At 38.7% G+C, this 23847-nt stretch overlaps 1 protein-coding gene across 2 annotated transcripts in view; it reads left to right on the forward strand.

Annotated features, from left to right (window-relative positions):
- The window catches only part of Cow (Proteoglycan Cow), a 362273-nt gene that overhangs the window by 299533 nt on the left and 38893 nt on the right, over window positions 1-23847 (forward strand). For both annotated transcript variants that reach the window (XM_076391853.1, XM_076391854.1), the window contains 2 exons: window positions 4213-4426; window positions 23372-23531. In XM_076391853.1, coding sequence (XP_076247968.1) covers window positions 4213-4426; window positions 23372-23531 — 374 coding nt within the window. The remainder of the gene's footprint in view (window positions 1-4212; window positions 4427-23371; window positions 23532-23847) is intronic.

The following is a 23847-nucleotide window of genomic DNA, read 5'->3' on the forward strand; positions in this document are numbered from 1 at the left end:
GTTCCCCGAGTACGTCTCCGATATCGCGGTATTATGTAATTTCACATCTCGTTTCGCTTATTCCGGTGTCAGTAAGATCGACGCAATGTTTGTAACGGGCGAGTCCGCGTGTGCCGAGATTGTGAGGACACGTTTTTGTTTCTGTACTGACCACCTGTAATTTTCCGCAACCGTGCCGTCTACACGGCCCTATATTGTCAAATAAACATCTGTGGAAGATAATCGACGTCTCGTCTTTGCCTTGCCGTGAAGGCTTGATTCCTCTGCGCATACGAACCACGACCTTTCCTCTTCCGCCGAGCTAGTCGAGATTTGCCGCCGTACCTGCACTGCAAGAGTCGCATATCGTTGTTGATTTTTCGTTGTAGTTGGCACGAAAGTGCCTGGCGCACATCTGGACAATTGTCCCTTTTGTTGAGCGACTTGCAGGGCGGATATGGCGAAGTTGTCAGGCTGTCCTGCCTCGAGCTCACGACAGCTCGACGCAGGGAAACCTATCGTCAAACACCGCCACCGAGAGAAAACACCTGATAACACATACTACTACACGAGCCACGTATACGTAAACTCAGCGCTTCAACAGCTGTGAAAAGTTAAGAGAGAAGGCAAATGTGACCAATATTATCTCCTTTTCAAAATGTTGAGATTTAAGGGAATGGATCCGGATATGTCAAGGCGGTGACTTTACCGGCAAAATTAGACAAAAACATGGGTTTACGCTCTGCGATTCTTCGTCCTTATATGAGGAGATTTTGAGCTGGGCAAGGGTTCATTTGAAAGAAGAAAGTTCAGTGGAGCGCAGTCAGCTCGCAATTTAACAAAATTCTGCTGATACTTAGTAATACGAGTGTTATAGAACTTATCTACAAAGTAGAAAAAAAATTGCCCGATCCAACGATCTTCGTAGCAGTTATTTAAAAATGCGCGAACATTTTGCCCAAAATGAGCTAGTGTTCCATCCTGTTGGAAAAGCATAGTATTCTGTACAGTTAATGGAATATTTTCCAAGAGTTAAGGTAACTCATTTTGAAAAAATTCCAAGTACGTGCTGGCTATTAATGTATCCGGGATAAACTTGATCTACAATTTCATTACTTAGTATTCCTGCCTAGACGTTAAGTTTCCATCGATGTTGGAAATTAATGGACCTTATCTCATATAGACTTTCATAACTCCAAATATGAGTGTTACGTGTATTACAAACGCCAGTTCTTGTAAAAGTGCTTTCGTCCGTCCACAGAATTCTTTGAAAGATACTATCATCTTCTTCGTGTTTCTCCCGTAACGATGTGCAAAAAATTATATTCACCGGTACATCAGCAGGTTTTAGTGACTGTACACGGTACATGTGACAAGGATATTCCTTCATCATGTAAAATGCGATGTACAGTCGAGCGTGGCATTCCAATTAATCTCTCCATCTGTTGACTCGTTTGAGGGTTTTCCTTCGTGTATTGAAGGACACGTTCTTCATTCGCATTACATCGCGTGCTCCCTGATCTTCCTGTCTCCGACTGGTCATGCATATTTATTAAATATGTATTTATGTATGAATTAAAATTTGTATACAAAAATTGCAGTATTTATGAAATAATATAACATGTAATGTAAATATTTAGGAAAGACGGAAAAGTTCTTTCTACACTAGGTATCGAACGCAGAATCTGTCACTTAGAAAGAAATTGTCATCTGCAGGTACCCAACAACCTTCCTTGAGAATATTATTAATTTGTAAATATGTATACAGACTTATTTTAATTGTTTATAAAAAATACACATAAAGATATTCCTCAGAATGTTATCGTTTGATCTCAAAATTTCATAAAAATCTTTGGAAATCACATCAGTAGTGGATTTACGTTCAGAAGGTCGCCACGAAACCCGTAACATAGGTGTCTTTGCACAGCAATAAAAATATACATCATTTAACCGAAAATTCCGTACGTGCAAATGAACAGAATACTATTAGCAACCATTGCCAAAAATTTCAAGCAAATCGGATAAAAGTTTATGGAGTTATCCTTAGCTTTTAACACCTAGACTATAGATTATATAGCTACATTATTATCACGATAAATGAGAAACAGATGTTTTTTTCAAATATTTGATCTAAATGTTCTTAATTTTATGTGTATTTAACTTTACATAGGAATAAGACAATATATATTATGCATAATTTATTTATTTTAATGGAGTTCCAAACATTTGTGACGTCTTAAGCCTCTAGAATACTAGATCCGGTACTACTCCCTTTTAACAACTCGAAAAATGAAAATATTTGGGCAATTGAAAAGATCATGCGTGGTTCGTATCTCTTGCCAGCAACTTGAATAGTTGAATCTTAGCGTTTCAAGAGCGAGAGTCACACTTGCTTTCTTTTTCGATTTTTCCTAGCTACCAAAGCGTTGGGCTCATATGCATGTGGCTCATGTATTAGTATGTGTAGTGGAGGAGAAAATTTTCTAAGTCACGGTTTCAATTTGAAATTATAGAGTAACTCCATTTCGCCTTCATTAGACAGCTTCGTGTCTGTAGGTAATACTATTCCTGTAACAATGACTGTGACAGTAGATACCGACCTGTCAATCTTGGAAAGTCACGTGATTACCATATCCCCTTAAAATTAGGACTGTGTTCTAAAACGAAGGGTAGCTCATGCATATCAGCGAAACAAATACATTAAAATATTCCGTTGACCTAGAGAATTCGGATGCCTGAAAAAGTAGTGTTTGTTTCGGAAAGCCTTAACACGTGTTAAGACCTTCATAGACCTAAGTCTTTCAATGAGACTTCTGTTGTAAACAGCCTCAACTCTGTCGATCACTCGGTCAATTTTGAACAGCTAACTGCCGACAGTTTGTTGGTTTAGACTACATATGTACGCTACCTACGTTCTTTTTCGCTAATATTTTCGATCTTTAAAGATTTATAAAAATTAAGTCATAGGGGATACAACAAAATGTATAAAGATTTTTTTCTTCTATTGTTATATAGAAGATTTACCCTGTAAAATGACTCTAGGAATGATAATGTACGAGTTTTTTTCAAAAAGTGACAGTAATTAAAATATGGACAATATTTCAGTCTAATATTTGATCAATTTCGAGTGACACTGTATGTGTGAGCTACTTCGTTTCGAAACATAGTGCTAACTTTAAGGCATTATTACTGCAAAATGAAAGCAGATCGGATACTATGTTACAGCACATTTAGTGATGAAATTGAATTACCCTATCTCTTTCAATATTTTAAGGTATACTTGTTACATTCTCTATATTATAATGTGGCAGAAAATGCTATTCACAAATATTTATATGGATACCATAGTAAATAATAAGGAAATATGTAAATAAACAATAACAAATAAATAATAAACGAAGAATAAAACAATTGTGTGTCACTATGGTGTACTCTAAGATTTTCATGATTTACAAAATACAAAGGCTATCTGCAAAATGCACGAGGCGTGAAATTCGTCTTCTAGATTGAAATAAATGTAAACGAACCATTTCCTGATTCACAGTAAATGTGAACGAATCGTGACCTGGGTTAAATGAAAAGGGACAAATAAATAGTTTTGGACATAGGAATTTCAAGAAAAAGTAAGGGAAAGAAGGGCTCACAGTCGAAGCAGCCGGTAAAAGTTAAAAACTTATAATTGAAGAGGCGAAACTAACTTTCTTATTTTCTGTTATTTATTTATTAAATTACTATCATACATAATACCAAATGCAATATAATTGAGAATATATTTACCTATTTAAGAAGTTAATGAATTACGATTCCTTGTAAAATGAGTAAATGAAATCTGAATTGTGTTATGTTTGACTCCATTTTTATTAGAAAAACCTCACAAATGTGATGATAAAAATTTTATTAAAAATAATCAAGAACAAGAAAATTAATTTTACTTCTTCAATTGTAGGTCTTTGATCTTCGCTGGCTGCCTCGACTCTTATTGTCATTCCCCTTTTCTCTTTCAATTGCAGTCCTTTTCTTCGTTCGACTTTCAGTTCCTCTTTCTCTTGAACTCCTTGTCCTTTTCTTCGTTTGGAAATATTGGAACAAGAGAAATGTACTGCCTGATTCAACAAATGTGAAACTCCGGATCGAATGGTTTCACTCTTATAGAGGCATTAATGTAGTTCTTTATCTAGTATTTTTATCAATTTTTAATAAATTTGATATAAAATTGTGTTTGTTTCTTCTCAGGAATTAGCTTCTGGAAATAACTATCATGAGCAACACTCAATGAGTAACGAAATTATGGGAAAAACATCTCCTCTGAAGTCAAAACACTATTTTCAGTCATTAAATGCTGACTGTCCGCCGTCCTCAAAACCGACAATGGCAAATCGTCTTTTGGATTGGTTTTCTGTTGTAATGTCAGATTCCAAACATCGCCGTTTACGTCCTAAATCAAAAGGTATGAACGTACACGTACAAATAGCTTCACATTATAGAATTTTACATTAATTACAATGCATTAGAGTTATAAGTTTAATTACACCCTTGAAAGAGATCGGCAATGTTACGGGCGGAGTCCGTAACTCGGCTCGTTCGTATGTCACTAGTTCTGTTACCAACGCAATTCGTAACTCTGTCCGTTACATACACAACCACCCCACTGGCTAGTTATGGGATGTATTTTTATAGATAAATATACTTATATGCGTTCTAACGTCTAGTCCGAGCTACTACTCTGTCTATGAATTAAATATGCTGAGACAGTGCGAAATGGTAGTGTGGTCGCGATAAAGAAACGGCTTTAAAACGAAGCTCGGCCACGATATGCGAGTATATTCAAATTTCTATTAATCAAATATCCAAGAAGGATAAAGGTAAATGAGTTAGGAAATCATCTAGTCCCATACGGGCCCCGCTATGCGTGATTGATTTTCCCGAGAGGTGGAGGCTTATGCTAATACTGTATTTGGAAAAAGTAAAATAATCAACTTAATGTATATATGAAAGACAAAAAGAAAAATAAATATATTATAGATTTCTGATACTTTCTAAACAAAATTGACAACGTTAACAATGGATAATCGTATGCAATAAAAAAAAAATGAAAAGAAAAGAATCGAAACGCACTATGCTGAATGAGCACGCAACCGTAAAAGAATCATTTAGACACATACGCGAAACATTATATCGATGCACGTAAGAAAAATTATATGATGTTAATCAATTCGCGTATGATACAAAAGAAAGAAATAGAATATATGCATATATAATCGCAAACAAAATATTAGATCGTGCTGTGCACGTGGATCTCCCGCGCCAAGGTAGCCGTAGGGACACCAAGGTAACTCCACGATATCGACTGGCGATATCGATGTCCTTCAAACCACGTAGCGAAACAAAAGGCGATAACACATGTACAATAATTTGAAGAGAAATTAATATACAATCAATACAAAAGAATATGAAAACAATTCCGGACAATCAAATTATATATGAATCAAAATCTGATAATATTCAAAAGACTCACACAATTGAAGAAATCAACACAATCAATCCTTTCCAGAAATCAAATCTAATCATAAGCCGAATCATATCTTTGAGGTATGCCTTGTCGTTATCTGAATTGCAGAAGGTTGCAGTGTAGACTGTAAATGCTGATAAGACTGTAAAAGAGAAAAGGGAGCACACGCGGAATGTTTAAAAAGTTAAATTTCAAATTGAACTATGGTTTTATCCGAACGAATTACAGAATTTTACGTGGGCGATTGAGTCCATTCACTCCCGTGAATCTATGCTCGAAACAATTTATAATTGAAGAAAGAACAAAAGAAAGAAAGAAAGAGAATATAATTAACCCACGGTCTCCCGTCACGCATCTCGCGACTTGTCAACGAAGAGTGATCGATCACGGACATCAAGATAAGCAGGATCCTTCGAGGATCACCAATACAGTGATCGTGTGCCGTATCCGTGAGAGGTCCTGACAAATCAGATGAGGCAGCGTGCGGGAGCCGTCGCGCGATTTGTCAACTCGCACTTCGATATATCGCATGTGTTCTCCTTCCGGTTTCTTCCACAATTTACTAGTTGCTCAATATTTTGCAAAATGCTACACACGTACAACATTCTCCATTGCTCCTTACAATTAACGACGGTCAATAATTATTAAACTTGTAATAATTTATACAGCTTTTTCATACTTTTGCGGGAAGCGCTCGGCGTTTTCGTCGCGTGGTATCGTCGCTCGCGCGTCGCGTCGTGTCGCGCGCTGTATACAGTTTTTGTGCGAAATCCAAAACCAAACGCGAAAGGTTCTCATTCCAAATTTTCGAAACGCCGTTACATTACAAAGTTTTCCGCAATCACTCGCAACCGTCTCAATTCATGCAAGATACGGGTACATTGGTACCCTATGAACAATTTGCAATTAGTTCTAACAGGCATCATGGTCAACAAGATATTCGATTCGCAATAGAAGGTATTGATTACACGCTCAGACCACACTCATTCAAGCGCATGAGAACCCGCAAGTCCAAACATCGTAATGTAACAATAGTTGTTACGACTAAGGTATTCACGCTCACTTTTTCTAGGCTTCAGAACAACACACACACACACACACACACATTCCCGTCGTTGACTTTCGACGACGATTCCAGGGAGAGAGCATATAATACAATACAATAATTATAAGTTAGAATTTTGAACGTCAAAGGCCAGAATGTGCCAGACTAGGAAATTCTATAATGACAAAGCATTGTCGTGACATACTCCGGCCGACGTAATGGCCAAGAGTCAAAAATTCGAAGAATTTCCTGTTCGGAACGTAACAGCAAATATACAATTCGTGCACCATAAGTTTAGCCCTGAGCGACAGCATGAATGTAAGGCTAAGGCTACCGTCGTCGTTCATTTATTTCGGTTTGGAAAACACGCAATTGGACACGACCGCACCTATACTAACCTCTCTAAACACACACACCAAACTTCACACTATCTGCTTCATCCTCATTCATAATACATTCTTTAACCAAGATAGGCCTTTTATGTTGCCACCTTAACTTTATACGCGTAGTTAATATTTAATATTAAAAATCAATCTAGTGTAGTTCTTAATTAACATATATTTTGTATACTATTAGAGGCTTTACTGACATATTAGAATTTTCGATAATTTAATTCGTTATAAGTTACATCTACAAGAATTGTAGAAAACTTTAATGTATAAGGTGTGACAATTTAATTCCTGGAATGCATTTGTAAAAGCTGTTTGTTCGAAAGTGTATATTAATAAATAACTAATCGACATTAATAGCTAATGTCGACTTCATACTAGGTTCCTTGTGTATCTTGAAAATAGTGTAGACGATGTTCCCATGCCTGGAAACAGGTCTACAAATCTTTTTCTACGTAGAATCACCCCTGCCCGTTTGTACTACAATTTTCGGCTCACCATGTATAGTCATACACAATAATTATCACACCGCGCAGCGTGCTCTACATGCTGAAGTGGCGACAAAGGCACTAAGGTAAATTCACGATATCGATTGGCGATATCGATGCTCTTTAACAATCCACACGGGACATACAAAAGGCGATGGTACATGTTCAATAAATTGTAGTTCGAAATCAATATAAAATCAGCGCAAATACAAATAAAATAAATAAAAAAATAATAAGATCAAGATAATATTGTTGTGACGGTGAGCTGCCGACGTCTGGCTCGTCGTCAACCGAGTCCAGCCCACTTCACTAAATACCATTACATACTTTATACAGGGCTTTATTTATATAGGTATACAATTGGTTGTTCGATCGTTTCGCGCTCATGTACCACGATCGAGTTTACGCGAAAGGCTAACAGCTATCAAGCTGTCAGCGCAGTGGATTTTCTTCGATCTCCGACTGTCTTCTTGCAGGCACCAGTCGACTATGGCTACATACCGGGTATTCGCAACAATATCAATCAAAGAATAAAAATTTATATAACAGAAGAAAGTCACATAATCAAAGAATCAGTATCGTAATTCAAATCGTAAGTCAAAAGTCGCAGTCAATAGAGGTAGCCGGGTCGTCATTATCCAAAACTAATACCAAAACCAATACCAAAACCAATCCAAAATCAAAGCCGGGTCACCGTTATACAATGTGCCTGGTTACATGGAACTGTGAATCTATTCAATCGCGGAACATTGCACTTTTGAGTGAATCTATGCTCGAAAAGGTAACTATTGTAAAAAATTGTTAGATTAAAGAAATTGTAAAGATAAAGAAAAGAATAACTAGTTCACGACCTGTTGCCACTTTCTCCTTTATTTGCGAGAGCTAGCGTGTTCTACCCCCGATCGCCGTTAAGTATGAAAGAGATGGGATTTTGAGATCTTTGGCCAGGTTAAAGAGTTGGAACTCACCGTGAACTTGACTACTTTTTATTCAAGCACTGTTTACCTCTGGTACTGTTGAGATTCATATAGCAAGACGGACTACACCTAAGTGCACTGCACTCATCGGTCATTTTGGCAATCAGCGGCCTTTCGGGAGCCAAAACGGAGTGTTAGGGCCGTCATGTTTTGCCGACTTTCCTGGAATTCACTAATTTGGTGTGAAGTCATTGACCAGTAAACAGTTGTGCAATTGAATGTACGTGTAACTAGTACGAGCTATAATAGGGCTTTCATGACGTATCTCACGACTTGTCGAACGAAGAGTAACAAGGTGAAAATTAAAAACTTTTAAAGAAGAAATTCGTTGAACTTGTGTATAATTTGATAAACTGCATTTGGATTCGATAATTCTCGATTGGAAATTCACGATACTGTAGCGTATTTGTGATATTTGGGAATGCGTATGGTAAATAAGTCAATTCATTCTCATGTCTTTAACCAACAAAAGTTGTCCCATTAAACTATTATTAGTAGCTTTTAATGAGTCAATTGTACCTAGAATTTAAGAAGATAAATCTTCCAAGCGTTGGCAAAACTGTATTATGCTTTTATTACGTTCTTGTTTTATATTATGTAAATCTTAAAATAACTGATCCAACGATCTTTTATCTGAATAAAGGCTTAACAATAATTTAGAAATTTCTGCTCAACTAATTAACTCACAATGTATGTCAATTTATTGTCTTGTTTTACTCACAATTTTACTTTTAACAAACAACAAAAATGGTAATTATTGCTCTTGTCTAGTCAGTTCGAAAATAAAATCTACTTGTTTTATGAAACTTCTTAATCGATATCTATTACTATCAAATGTGTCAAGAATTAATCTAATTACAAAGTTGAGACTAATTAAACTGTAGATGTAGTCGCAAGATTTGATTCCATTTTGTTTGTTTCTTTCTTTTCTTCAATGTTAATATATGTATATATTGTTTAATATAAAGAATAATACGATAAAACAATAACAAAAATTCTAGATGCTTTAAGATTTGGTAATTCAATTTAATATCTAAAATTACGATTCAGAATTTAACATTTTTTAACAAGATTGCATAATTCGAAAAATATCTAAAGCTTGGTATCCAAAGTACAGTTGTACTTCATCGTCATTTCTAGTCCTTTAAAATCCAAATCACAGCTGTTGTTTCTGAGTGTAATTGTAGAAGTATTCCACAGTTATGAAATTGGTTTCCGTTGATACTTCAGTCTTTTTCAATCTTCAATTGTTCAACTTGATATTAACAATTTAAATTATCACTCACATCAGTAGAGAATAAATTCTATTTATCTGACTGGTACATTAAGTGTTAAATCCCACTTCTGATTGATCGTTTGTCCCCGTTCCATAAATTCATAATAGATTATCCTTACGTGATCTAAGAAGTACACAAGAATGATTTTGAACTCCGAACATGACATGCGTTTTTGTTTAACGTGACAAACTCGGGAATTGGCATTGCATGTTCTAGCATTTTGTTTCGGGATCACACTGAAAGCATCAGCTGTTGTCATTTGTCACACTCGTACTAGAGCTCGTACAACGGAGGAGTAGAAAACTACCTCACGTTGACTGGATTTGGCGAGTGCACCGTTAACCAGTTGTCATTCAACGAATGATCTGTGGTGCTCCAAAGCCGAATAACAACTGCCGGGAACCATGGTAATTTTATCCAGTCCCAAAATGACACAAGTATACCAAAAGCTGTCTTTTTTAGGACGATTTGCTTCGTCTAGTGCACGTGCAATACGTGTTGTTCATACAGACCGAATGACGCAGATCGCTAGAGATAGAAATATCAGCATTAGTGTAATCGGTTCAGAGTCTTCGATGGATTTGGTGACCAAATAGCGCTCATCGAAATGTACTGTGGAACGGATATTCGCTGACACCGCCGAAAGACTGGCGTATCACCGTGTAAATCCGGAGCACTTATTAGCCGTTGTGCAGCGCTTATTGTCTTCTCATATCTCTATCTCTATTCTGTTATGATGCCCCACCCCCCTCTCTCACTCAAAGAATCATACGTTGTTTTTACCGTGTCTGTTATGAGCGTAATGGAATCTCCTACCTACCTGTATGTTAACCAACGGTTTACCCACCGTTTTCCCATCGTTTTTTTTCCACTTCCACAAATGTTTCGCAAGTATTGGGATTTTCTCCTACTTACTACCTTCCTTCTAATAGTTTCTCAGCTGCCCTTTTTTACATGTGCAACCTCTGATCTGGCCTAAGCATCCCCGCATCTAAGGCAGGGTCTGTTAGGTAGCTTTATACCGGCGAGTCCACTAGTAGGCCCAACACGAAACGCTATCTTTTCCTCTTTCTCGGTTGTTGAATAATCCACGTTAATGAAACGTGCGTTCATCGATGCTCAGGTGTATTAAGCCGTATGATTCATCTGCAAACTAGCAAATTCTTCGAAACTAAGCAAAACGTGCCGGCTTCGGGTCCCTACTTTTTGCTTTGCAAAGTCGGTGTTCCATGAAAGATTCAATTAGCTCAGCGAAGTTACGCGTTACTCGTCTTGCGATACACATAGCGAAACGACTAGAGTTGATAAGTCTTTGAATGAAAACTAATAAAATCTTACGGTAACTTTTAATTGTTTAAACTGGTCAAGAATCCAAAACCCTCTGCTTCACATTTAACGGCCGGCAAAAGTAGAAGCCACTAACTTTCGCATTGCAACGAGAGAGTAGTAACAGTCTTAACAGAAATATATTTAAAAACGTTGTGACGAATGGAGTTATGGAGGTGTGGTGATTAAGTTAACACCTTTTTAATAATTATTAACACCCTCTATTAATTAAATGCTTTGAAACCGATTTCTACGCAATGACCTAGATAGCCATTCACAAGAAGATTTGCTCGTCAGATGCAAAAATTCACGGCTATTCTAAATTGGCGGAACCGACGCTAATGACTTTTGTGTTTGTCACGATTTAGCCATGCAGTACTCTTACAGAGGCGAAACTTCTTTCGAAACCTTTAAAGAAATATATCTTCGTCACTTTTTATCGGGCAGCAGGTAAAATAATAAAGACAAATATTGAAGAAGCAAGTGGAAAAAACTCCTGGCATAAAGTTTTCGTTCAAATACAAGCCCTCGGGAGAGGCTTTTGCTAAGACTATCAGGAGTCTCGGTACAGACTCGCGTCAAGTACATCCTCGTCATAGTGGTGAACTGGCGAGATGTTCTCGCCAGGACTATCTATAAACTACTAGGCTATTTCCCCGCGTCGAGCTGCCATATGGTCGAGGCAGAAATGAACGATACCTTACCGCGTCCGCCCTGCGAATCGCTTGGTAATAGGGATTCCTGTTCGGACATACGCCAGGGACTTTTCGTGCCAGTTAACGAAAAATTCGAAAACTCACGACCACTTGCAGCGCAGAACCGGCGGAAGGACCGGGTAGCTCATTGGAGAAGCCAGGTTATAAGTCGGAAACAGTGGGGAGAATGTTAGCCTTCACGGGAAGGCAAGAACGATACGGCGCATATCTTTCACAGGTGTTCATTATAACAATTGAAGGGCCATGCGATACGGCATAGTAACGGAAGTTAATTGCAAATATTCGGCAGTTCGCTATGGTACGCGTCCGTGACAATCGACACGCGTGGATTCGATCATTACAGTTACTACGTCGATCGTATTGATGTCGGGATAACTACGACTAATTATGACGCTCTCTGGAGGAAATCCAAATCGCGCCCAGCACTACGCACTCCGTTCCCGAAAATGAAGACCAAGATACTTTGTGCAGCTTACCCTAATTATCGCAGATTGTCCACCCGAATCTGTTAGCTTTCGCGAGTCAGCAATGAGTGTCAGCGCTTAGCACGCACGCATGTGACTGTCCCGTACGGCCCTTCGCATTACAAGATTCAGTAACTTGAGAATGGCGCTATGCGCAACGTCACAAGACAAAGCAACGAAGACTAGCATATCAAAAACTTTAAGCATTTTGAAAGTATGTTAGAAGATGTTTTCTCAGTGGAACGTGATTAATTATAACACTATGAATCTTATTATGTGCCTTAATGCAAATGTTAGCAAAATTCGTGCATACGTTCTGGAACAATAATGTATAATAATAGTAACAATAATAACTTATTTTAATGTACTTGCGTAAATAAAAATGTTTATGAACCAGTAAAACTATAATTAGTATACGCGTATTGATTGCTGATTTCTGTTGAAATTGATTATATGATCATTTTAAACGTGGTACGACTTCCGCTTGCCGTACGTGACGTTTGATAGCTAAGGTGAGAGACAGAGGTTATGTACTCTGACGTAGCAGCAGTGCCAGTCACAAAGCCGAACCTGTCCTGGGACAAGGCGGGCCTTCAATGCGCACCATCGGGAGTTTAACGCGTTACTAACATTTATTTTACGCCCAAGTAACTCCGGTTATCTCGGTAGCCTGGATAAGAGCATTGGCAGGAGAAAGGGACTAAGCAACATGGGAGCTATCAGAGCAGTCTCTTGCGTCGGATCTTCGGAAACGGAGAGCGGCCAAGGTACCAACCGCTTCAGAGTTACTCCACCCGGCGAGTGAAGCGACGCGTAAACTAGGAGACTGTCATGGCCCATCGAACCGACTCAGAGAGGACGCACGATGGGAGGGCTGCACCACGAATGCACGAGGACGCACTGAAGAATGGGAACCAGTCGATGCACGCGAAGTTGGCCATCTCGTTCCGCGTTCCGGGAAGACGTCCTCCAGGGAGAGTCCTAGGGGCACTGCTACGGGAGCCATCTCGTGGGCAGACAATGGCAGCGAAGTCTGGAAGTACAGTGTGCAATACTGCGCCTCGGATCATCGCCGCAAGACGAGTTCCACTAAGTCGGGGGGCTCAGTGGGTTCCTACCAATCAACGATGGTTACTCGCATTACGTCGACAATTATTGGTCGCGAGATCGTGCGACAAGAGCGAGCCAATCGGGACACGGTGGGAGAAGCATCGCGTGCCAAGATCCTGTCGCACACAGCGATCTCCGCCTTCCTCTTGTACGGAACCCCGGCTGTATCGCAGGTGGTACGTCTTCCCCCATTGTTCTCTCCGGTTGATTCCGGTTACGACCACTGGTTAACGGTGCACTAGCACAGAAAGGTACAGAATCGTGAGGCACATATTACTCCTCCGTCGTACCGCTCTACTCCCGCGCCTACATAAAGTCTCCGTGTGACGAATAGATGCACACGTGTGGGGTGGACGCTGTGTCTTAGGGCATAGTCGAGATAGGTATTTAGTTGAGGCATAGTCGAGTTATTGGTATTTAGACGGCGCGGTTCCGCCAAATTTTTGTTCTAGGCGTCAGATGCGTTAGGAAACAGGCGATCACGCCCGGAGGAGGCCAGGAATTCCATCCACGACTACAAGGAGCATCGCCCATTTAGCCCTCCAGGGTAATTCATTTCAATAAATGTCTGTCCTTATAAGTACCGACAAAAGGAATTATACTGTGCGATTTTCTTGTGGTTTACCCGCCTTCTCACCTAATCCGGACCAGAGTTAGATTCCTTTTAGCGATCCTACTATAAGGTTTTTCGAACCGGATTTGAAAGTTGAAAAAGGTAATAAGAAATCGTACTGATAATTCCAAACAGGTTAGTAATCGAACAGAGGTTCGATTGGAGAAGGCAGAGGAACCTTACGTCGAAGCTGAAGATTTATTTTTTCAGAGCTCGCCCAGCTTGCAGAAGAACAAGAAAGAGTTACGTTAAGTATTGACCAACGTAAATCCGAAGCAAGTAGCTCACTCAGTTCTCCAGTTCCGCTGGAGCTCCCTAAGCAGAGCCTTCCGAAATTTAGCGGAGATCCTGGAAAGTAAAGTCACTTCGAGGATCTTTTTACCGCTGGAATAATCCGTAACAAACGTCTGTCCGACACACAGCGCTTGTAGTATCTGAACGCCTGCTTGGAATGGGAAGCTCTAGCGTCAATAGCCTCGTTTGACATTGCGGATCGCAATTTGAAGGCTGCATGGGATACCCTGAAGGGACAATTCGGGAACCCACGCCTTGTACATAAAAATAGATGTTATTATGGTATTATGCTCTTGATGGTGCGCACCAAAGGCTGCTCCTGTCCTTGGGAAGGTTCGGCTTTGTGAAGCGTATGTTTCTGAACTATACTGTATAACTTTACGGGGTGATTCTAGAAACCAAAATAAAACAATAATCAGGAACAACCTATTCGCGTTTGAGGCTTCGTTTCTTAATTGCAAGCCTCTAAATATCTGGTGGGAAGCACCAGAAATGAGTTCAGAAGTCTCACGCAAGGGTTGCTTGAACAGCAGTTCCGCACTCAGATAAGAGAGGGGAGAAGTCACTTACCGTCGAACAGTTCATCATAAAATTTACGATATTCGACCAGATACAGGATCGAAAATTCAGTTAAAATTGATAAATATAATTCAGAAACAATAATCTTGTCTATTACTTGCAATCCATAGGCCAACACAAAACACGCAGTATGAGATAGAAAGAGTTAATATCTCTATCTCTATGTAAACTGTCTGTTCACTTTACACTTTCACACATCACGATTTTCTCATTCGCGAATGTTGAAAGACCATACGAGGGTACCGTTGAATAACACTAAACGTGTTATCTTTTTGCAATCCAGAGGGTCAGTCAAAGCACGCCCGGATTAATTTTCTAATCCAAATTCACACACGAAAAAACCTAGTGTTGTTACGTACCTTGGTTCTCCCTCAAAGGCCCTTATCTTTACCATAGATTTAGGCTCCCCGAAAACTGAGTCGATGCGCAAAGAAGATTCTTCAATGTTTGACATTCAAATTCTCCGTCTTAAATCGCGCTCGACGTTTACGCCTATTGCACTAATTGTCTGCAGTCTTGGCTTTATTCAGTGAGTGTTACTAAAAACTGATAGACGTGGAGGTATTTCCTTGATGTTTAAATAAACGGAATTTCAAATTAATCAATATGTGGATACATTTTAAACAAAGTATCATATCCTATTTCATGATGACTTGATACACGTATTTTTAATAACCAATTGCGAATATTTAATTTCTGTTTGCATAAAAGAATGATCACAATTGGTTTAAGACACTAACCTTCACCTTCAAGTGTGTTTGACAATGATATGTAAAATGTCTTGGGCTGTTTGAAAAAAGCTGAATTATTACTTTTACGAGGCGAAGGACATTTATTATACCAAGAAATTAGTAATAAGTTTCATACACGACATCCACATAAATGGAAACCAACATCGTCAACAACCTATAAATCAGTTAACCTATTTAAAACAACTGGAAGTACCGACAAACGCAAAATACGATCCTCTCCTGCATCGAATGTTCACGAATTAAATCTATTAACAGCAGTTCACAATAACTCAAGGGTATCAATCAGAACATTGGTAGCTAATTGCAGTGCTTCGAGAATAGCGGTCCACAAAACATTAAAAAGGAACAAAAAGAAACCTTTTAAACATATTACGAGAGCGAGAGCAATGATCTATTTCTTTGTTCACTAGTAGACATGAGATCGATCTACTCATTAATACAAGGTGGGTTTAAAATCGTAGTATAATCGGCTAAAGGGTAATTCCATGTAAAAAAAAAAAAAAAGAAAAGAAAATAAGGAAAAAATGTATTGTACAATTTTTTCATCCGAGACTTCGTTTTCGAAAAATTACTATCTAAAGGTGCGTCTACACTATGTAACAAAACATGCTATATAACAAAGTTATATAACTTGTTAGAAGACAGAAAAAAAATGTTATATAACATTTTTCTGCGATGCACCGTGGTGCCGCGCATCCTGATCGTGCTATGGGACCGAAAGTGGGGTCAAGCTGTCGACCACTCGAAAGATCGAGTGACTTTTTTTCTTCGGCAGCTAACGACTCTAGGTTCTTTGAGGATAATGGTAAGGCGTTAAGGATTTCCACGTTTTCAGTAGTTTGCGACAGTCAGTATTCATCATTTCGTCAAGCATTGAGGACGTAGCTCTGGTAGCAGCATGCCATGTGATTTTGTCAACAAGGCAAAATAAATCGGAACGAAGATTTTGGATGCGGCCATCATTATTAGCTAGAAGAAAATATAGCGGTAGTGATTTTTTAGCAGATCTTGAAAGAGACGACAGAGATTCATTAATGGAGGAATATCGGTGTGATTGAAGTTTTAAAAATTTCGCAAGAATGAAAAGTTCCGACTTTGAATATTTAATAAATAGCATCGGTCATAAAATAAGTAAAAAAGATACCTCATTCCGAGATGCCATACCCGTAAAGGAAAGATTGGCAGTTACACTGAGGTTTTTAGCAAGTGGAGATTCATATCAAAGCTTACTTTATTTATTCAAGATTTCCAAGCAGAGCATTTCAAATATTGTGCCCGAAGTGTGTGAAGCCTTAATTCATTCTTTAAAAAATATGGTAAAGGTAAGTAAGAAATTTGTTTAAAGCTAAATATAAAAATATATTTATACATAAAACTATAACAATTTAAACTTATAACATAGTGTAACTACTACTACTACTATCAAATTCATGTACGTTTGTAATATCGGATTGCGATGATCCGGAGGTTGACGAATATCGATCATTCAATTCTGCTTGATTTAGTATATGGTAAATACTATGTTTGGTTTGTAGCAGCGTGTCAATATTTTTTATGCTTCTCAAACGATGAGCAACCAATTCGCCCAATATATCAAATTTATCTTTTTGTTTTATTCTTGCTGACAATTGCGTCATAACATTATACGCTTCTTCAGCCATTGCATCCTTTTGGACTTCTTTCGCGTTTCTCTTTTTACGGCTACTTACAGCCACTTCGTTTGCTTTTCGTTCATCCTTATTGCGAATACTCGCATTTGTTTCACAAATCTAAAAAAACATCAAAATTATTAATACGCTTTTAAATTAACCTATAACAATAAAATTTTCTTGTTTCTAGGTGCCTAGTAATGAAGAACAGTGGCTACGAAATGCAAAAAATTTTTATGAAAAGTGGAATTTTCCACATTGCTGTTGCAGTATAGATGGAAAACACATAGCTTTGCAATCTCCTATAAAAAGTGGAAGCGATTAGTTTAATTATAAGGGATTTTCTAGCATCGTACTTTCAGCTATAATGGATGCTAACTATTGCTTTACATTTGTCAGTGTAGGGTGTCAGAGGTGTTTATCAGATGGCTGTGTGTTTACAAGCACCACATTTAAACAATTACTTAAAGATTCAAATCTGAATTTACCTTCACCACAGGCGCTACCTGGAAGTAGTTCATTGACACCATATGTTTTTGTATGCGATGATGCCTTTCCCTTACAAGAAAATATTATGAAACCATATGCAGGTACACAAATGAAAGGTTCAGCAGAGCGAATTTACAATGGTAGACATAATAGGGCACGACGTATTGTTGAAAATGTGTTTGGGATTATATCTAACGTATTTAGAGTTTTAAGATTGCCAATGTTGCTAGAGCCTGAAAAGGCAGAAAAGGTGGTTTTATCATGCGTCTATCTTCATAATTTCTTGTGAAAAAGTCAGTCCTCAGCAACTTGCTGTCCATCAGGAACTTTTAATTTAGAAAATACTGTCACAGGCGAATTAATACCAGGACAGTGGAGAACTGATGAACCGCCAAGTGGTACTGTACAATCACTTAGAAGGGTTCCAAGGGAACCTTGTGAACTTGGAAAAGAAATTCGAAAAGAATTTTTTATGTTCTTCTTGAGCAAGGAGGGAAAAATACCATGGCAAAATAGTTATTAGATTTCAATTAGTTCTTGTGTTTTAAATTTAATATCTATTATAGATTCAGTAATATGTGCTGTATTTCTATGTTTGTATTTATGGATATCTATTTATATCTATGGTTTTTATATTTGTAATAATTAAACAATCCTTACTTCAACTCCAGTGCTACCGTTATCATTCTTCTGGAATTCCAAAGAATGTCCTTCGCCTAAACCTACTTCCGTTGTGTGGTTTGGTGAGTTTTTGTCTTTTAAAAATAGAAGAGTCTGGAAATAGTTCCACTTACGTTTATACACAGCGTCCGCGCCATTGCCACTGTTTCCCTTTTTCAACTCGCGTTGAAATTGCCCTATGAGGCTACGCATCTTTTTTTCTACCTGTAGAGAAGAAGAACATATGGATTAGTAGAAAAAAAATAAGGAAGACAAGAATCGGAGGCATGTTAATCATACCTAGAAAGGGTCATTCTATGCGAAATCGGACAGTTGTCGGATTCATATCTCGAATCTTGTTTAAATTTGAATATGTTGCAGTTTTTAGCAATGTTTAAATGTACTCAACATTTTTTAAATTATGGATCTTACAGCTGCATGAATCAGAGTGCTTACTTTCATCAAAAATTCATAATTTCTGACCTAATAAACGCATGAGAATTAACTTCTGTATACCTATAGCGAAGATATTAATGAACTAAATAAACATTATTTCATTTTAAAAAATTGCTTCTATCTACTTTTTGGTAATTGTTTCTAACAAGTACTGTTTTGTTGAAGTTGTCGATGTATTGATCTCTCACCGATTTTGATGGTTTTCAAATATGTTATAAAAGAAGTGATCTTGTACAATATTTTTTGCACATAATAATCGGTCGGCCTTAGCTTTCAAGATATTTACAAAAAACTTTATGTACTACACAATTAAATTGTAACTATCGCGAAGTGTTTATAGAAACAAGAAATCAAGGGTCCGATTTCGCATAGGCCCCAAAGTGTTAATTTAATCAAGAAAGGATCCCAACAAGGAAGATGAAAGAAGTTTAATAAATGGTCGGAGAAATAATCAAAGTTAAAAATATGTATATTACGTACCTCAAAGAAATTATCTATCCTCAAATTTTCCGCTAATTCTCATCACGCGTCGTGCTTATTATTCCTGTTTTTGAATTCCATACTTGTTGGGTCCCACAATACACGCTTCTCACGATATAATTCTATCAACTCACTCGCTATGTCTTTCGTCCATTCCATACTTATTCACGTTTCGAATATGTGACGGTTCGAAAAATATTATTTCTTTCGACGATTCGATAACAACTGCTTCGATGCTTTCGGAGTCCGCTTCCTCCTCAGTTTTCATCCCCTCTGAAATACGAATATGGGGGTGTAAATTTGATTTCGGGCGTTGACAAAATTGAATTGATTGGCCATCATCCTCCTGAGTCACCTTGGAAGGGCGGAAGGTACCCCCACTTCCTTGGTCCCGCAACGGTGGTGACGCTCGACGAAAGCACGAAATTGTTTTATAACTAAGGTCGCCAGATGTGGGACCCTTAACTATCGAAAAATATAAAAGCCATAATTTCGGACAAACTTTGACTCTCGCATCTGGTAATAATAAAATAAACGATTGCTTCGTCGAGCGGAGGAAGGACCGTGTCGATGGTCCCTTTTTTGTTCCTCGACGGAACAAGGTGTGAAAAAGAAACTTTTAGAATATTTTAATATTTTCGCTTTAAGGTACACGTGTACGTACAAACATAATACTTATCATTAATACTATTATTTATATAATATGGAACATTGTAGAATAATAAACTCATGAAAAACTTTATATGAAACATAACATGTTTTTAACGTAGTCGGATCGTCTTCTTAATCTAAGGATATCTCACGGAAGTCGGAAATCACATCCTCGGACTGACTCGCGCGCCGCACAACGGAGACTCAAAGCACTTTAAATTTAAATATCCAACAGAAGCTTTTATAAAACTGATTTATTGAAACTCCCGTGATGGTCCAATTCATAATGAGCCCTCTACGCTCCCACATTAGCAAGGATCAAAAACTATTGTTTTCGCTCATTGCCTATGCGACGATTTTCATTTTGATTTTATTGATCGGAACGCCAGATTCGTGTCCTTAGAGTAGTGGTCCATACACACTCAAGCTACGTACCAGATCGGCACATACCGATCACACGAAATCGGCACGCCACACAAGGGTAGTATCGGCCCTTGATCTGCGATGAACATTTTCGATTACAGTGTGATCGAGCATGGGCAATCATAAACGGATCACATACTAAGATCTAAACTCGTGCGTTCGATGATGCCATGAGCTCTTCCGGAAAAGTCTCAGTTCTCGCGGTTCGCTTCGTATCATGCCAGCTCATGGTTTCCGTCGATTTGTTGAACGGACTATGCAGCGTACTCTTCTTTGATCTTTCAGCATTTACCGATACTTGATGGGTAACGTATAACTTGCTATATAACAGAAAAAGTGTTATATAACATCATGTTATATAACATGTCCCTTTTCTGTTTTCTAACAAGTTATATAACTTTGCTATATAACATACTTTGTTATATAGTGTAGACGCAATTTAATGAGTTCTAGTAACAAGTTACAGGAACATGTCATATAACAAAGTTTGAAACAGATCGTTTATATAACAGTGTTTTGCTATATAATGTAGACGCACCTTAACAGACAAACATATAGATGATTTTCCAAACATTTTGTAACAGTATACTACATATAATTTACATGCTACACTGTGAGTTTAGAGGAATTTTCTCGACATCATAGGGGCAGTAAATCGATGTAAAAAACACGTACAACTTTTACATTTATCTGAACGAGTACTGTGGCATTCCGTACTGTGGTGGATATGACTTGCGTTGTTTCCAGTGGGTGGTGTGTAGGTGCATGCTGGATGTAAAGTTAGCACTGGACGGTACGCTCTGGCGTACTCAGAAAGACATATTTAGAAAGTGGCTGACTTTACTGATTTCAATGGTTTTGAAATACATTATACAGGACGAGATACTGAACATCTTATTCCTATTTTCCATGCAATCTTTCCTCTTTCTTGCATGGATAACATTGGCTGTTGGTATCGAATTCCAGCATTGTCTTCGAGACCTTCAAGTAGCCGAACAAGTTGACCCAATGAACAAATCCAAAAAAATTACCCAAAAGCCTTCCAACACCCTAGAAAGACCCAATTAGTCTAACTTAACCCAGCGGATAAAAGTACCCCAGACCTAATTATCTTGAAAACATATAATATAAGATAATTAGATTTAGGTTAGACCTAGTTTAGACTTAAGTTAGACTTGCCTTTTTTTTCTACAAGCTTTTATGTAGCATCAGTGAACGTCATAAAGCTAAACCTTTCCTGTGTCAGGGGCGGCCATCAGTGTACATTATCAGAAGTCTTATACGAAACTAACATTCATTTTCACGTGCGTAAGTCAAACGTCAACAGATATCTCGGCGACATCGATGAAACCATTGTCAAGAGAGAGTAGTCTATCCAGCAACAGAATCAGCACAGGATATTTCACAGCGGGTCTTTGGATTGAGGAGTGACCCAGGTACCCGTCACTCCAGGATCATTCCGCCCGTGAAGTGAGGGGTGTCTCAAAGATAAGGAAGAGGCTGTCGTTGTTCGTCAAGTAGAATCAGGGGAGGATGCCGACGGGATGGCTGCACCACGGTCGCAGAAGACACGCCAATGCAGGGTGAACAGCCGTCTAGCGAGGAGAGTCCTATCGCTAAGTGTTCAGGGACTTGTCCTCAACTACGCGACGAAAGCGTGTTAGTTATCGGCGCCGCATCGACAGTAGATAGCATCGAGGAACAGACTGTAAGGTGCTACGTCGCGGGACCGCAGCCGTGTGTTGGTCCTGGGGGCCAGCGGGATACTTCGCGTCAACCATCGATTAACCGTTTGAGTGCCAAAGAGCGATTTTGCGCTTCTTCGCTGTCGCTCGAACAGTGCCAGCTATCTGGGCTGCGAATTCGACGATCACAACACGCCCGATTTTTGTCGATACGTGACTTACTGTTACCATTCAATTTTAGATAATTTAAAACAAAATTGGAGTAATATTACAGTAATATTACAGTTTGTAGACGTACTTGCTTTTTTCTTATAAACAATCATGACTATAATAATATAATAAATTTAGTAATGTAAAATAGAGTATAACAGAATATGACACGCGCTATATCGCGTCGCGTGGCAATTATCGATTGGGAAATAATAATGACTAGTGGCACTCAAACGGTTAAGATTCAGATATCACCATCAGGAGTTGGCCAATAATGGTGTGACACGAGTAAACCAATCAGGAATAATCGTTGGAAGCGACGCGTGACAGGATCCAGACGAGTACTTAAACTTCGTCCATCTTCCTGTAAGAGTTCGTAAAGATCAGACATGCGGCGAGCGCTTCCGTAATACTCCCCTGAGACTCCGTAAAAAATATCGTGCGCGCAAGGTGTAATCGCTGGACTCCTGGTAGTCATTACGAACTAGTAGCGGAGGCTAGCAAAAGGGGATTATCTGCAGCCTTCAGACGAGGATGAACGGAGCGTCTGCAGCACTTTGTAAAATTAGGTTCAGAATTATCGCATTCAAATCTTTGTAACGCGAATGTCGAAGTTAGCTTAACCATCTTGTACCTCGTACCTTTGTAATCGCGGCATTCAAACCGAGTAACTTTGAGATTATCGTCCTCGCGGCTTCGTAGTCGTGGAATTCGCATGTAATTAGTACCGAATACCTTATACAATGTTGCTCGAAAATATACCGTCTTTTTACCAGATGAACTGAATATTCGCTGGCATTCTCGCTGTGAGAGTACCCGAAATCCATAACTGTTCCTAACCTTGTTGCCCGAAAGAACTCAGCCGCTCTCCCTATCTTTAATTAACCCGGCCTGCGGAAATTTTGGTGACATGTTTCTCACACTGGCATTGTACGAAACCAGGCGCCCCATACAAATTCAAGGCGTAAGAAACTTGTGCAGCTCAAATTTGCACGACTGTCGGCACAAACACAGTGTTCACAAGCACAGCTCGCAGCGGACGATCTCGTCGCACTGTATATGACTAGGGAAATTCTCACAATATTAGGCATGTCGAGACATATGAGTACAAAAATTTTGTTCGATACGTAACACTAAATTCGATTTGCAGGTCACTTCCCTATTGGTTGTCAAAGTGAAGTCAAGTGGATGTTTGGACATTTGGACAGTAATAACGATGGACGACTTTCTCCTTCGGAACTCTATGGACTCGAGCATGATCAAAACGAACCTTGTCTAAAACCATTCTTGGATAATTGTGATACTGATGGGTAAGCATAACTTTAGTCTTTTAAAAGTGGTAATACATTTATATTGCAACAAATGTTTCTTGCCTTTCCGTGGTTTTGTTGTTCATCATACCTACATAGTCCGTTATGAAATTATGTACAGGATACTAAAGTCATTGTCTATATTTCGAAAGAAGATCCCTGATGTGTGACAAGTAATCGGCATTCGGCTCAGAAGGTACCCAGCGCCAGATGCGCATTTCGTGCAATGTTGTCAGACTGTGTATGTCAGGCTTCGGAATTAACTGCTCTTTTCGGCCGATTTTCGGAGAGAAGTGACGTGCGAGGGAGAAGGGAG

The sequence above is a fragment of the Calliopsis andreniformis genome, unplaced genomic scaffold (genome assembly GCF_051401765.1).
Source record: "Calliopsis andreniformis isolate RMS-2024a unplaced genomic scaffold, iyCalAndr_principal scaffold0133, whole genome shotgun sequence".
In the NCBI taxonomy this organism is placed as follows: domain Eukaryota; kingdom Metazoa; phylum Arthropoda; class Insecta; order Hymenoptera; family Andrenidae; genus Calliopsis; species Calliopsis andreniformis.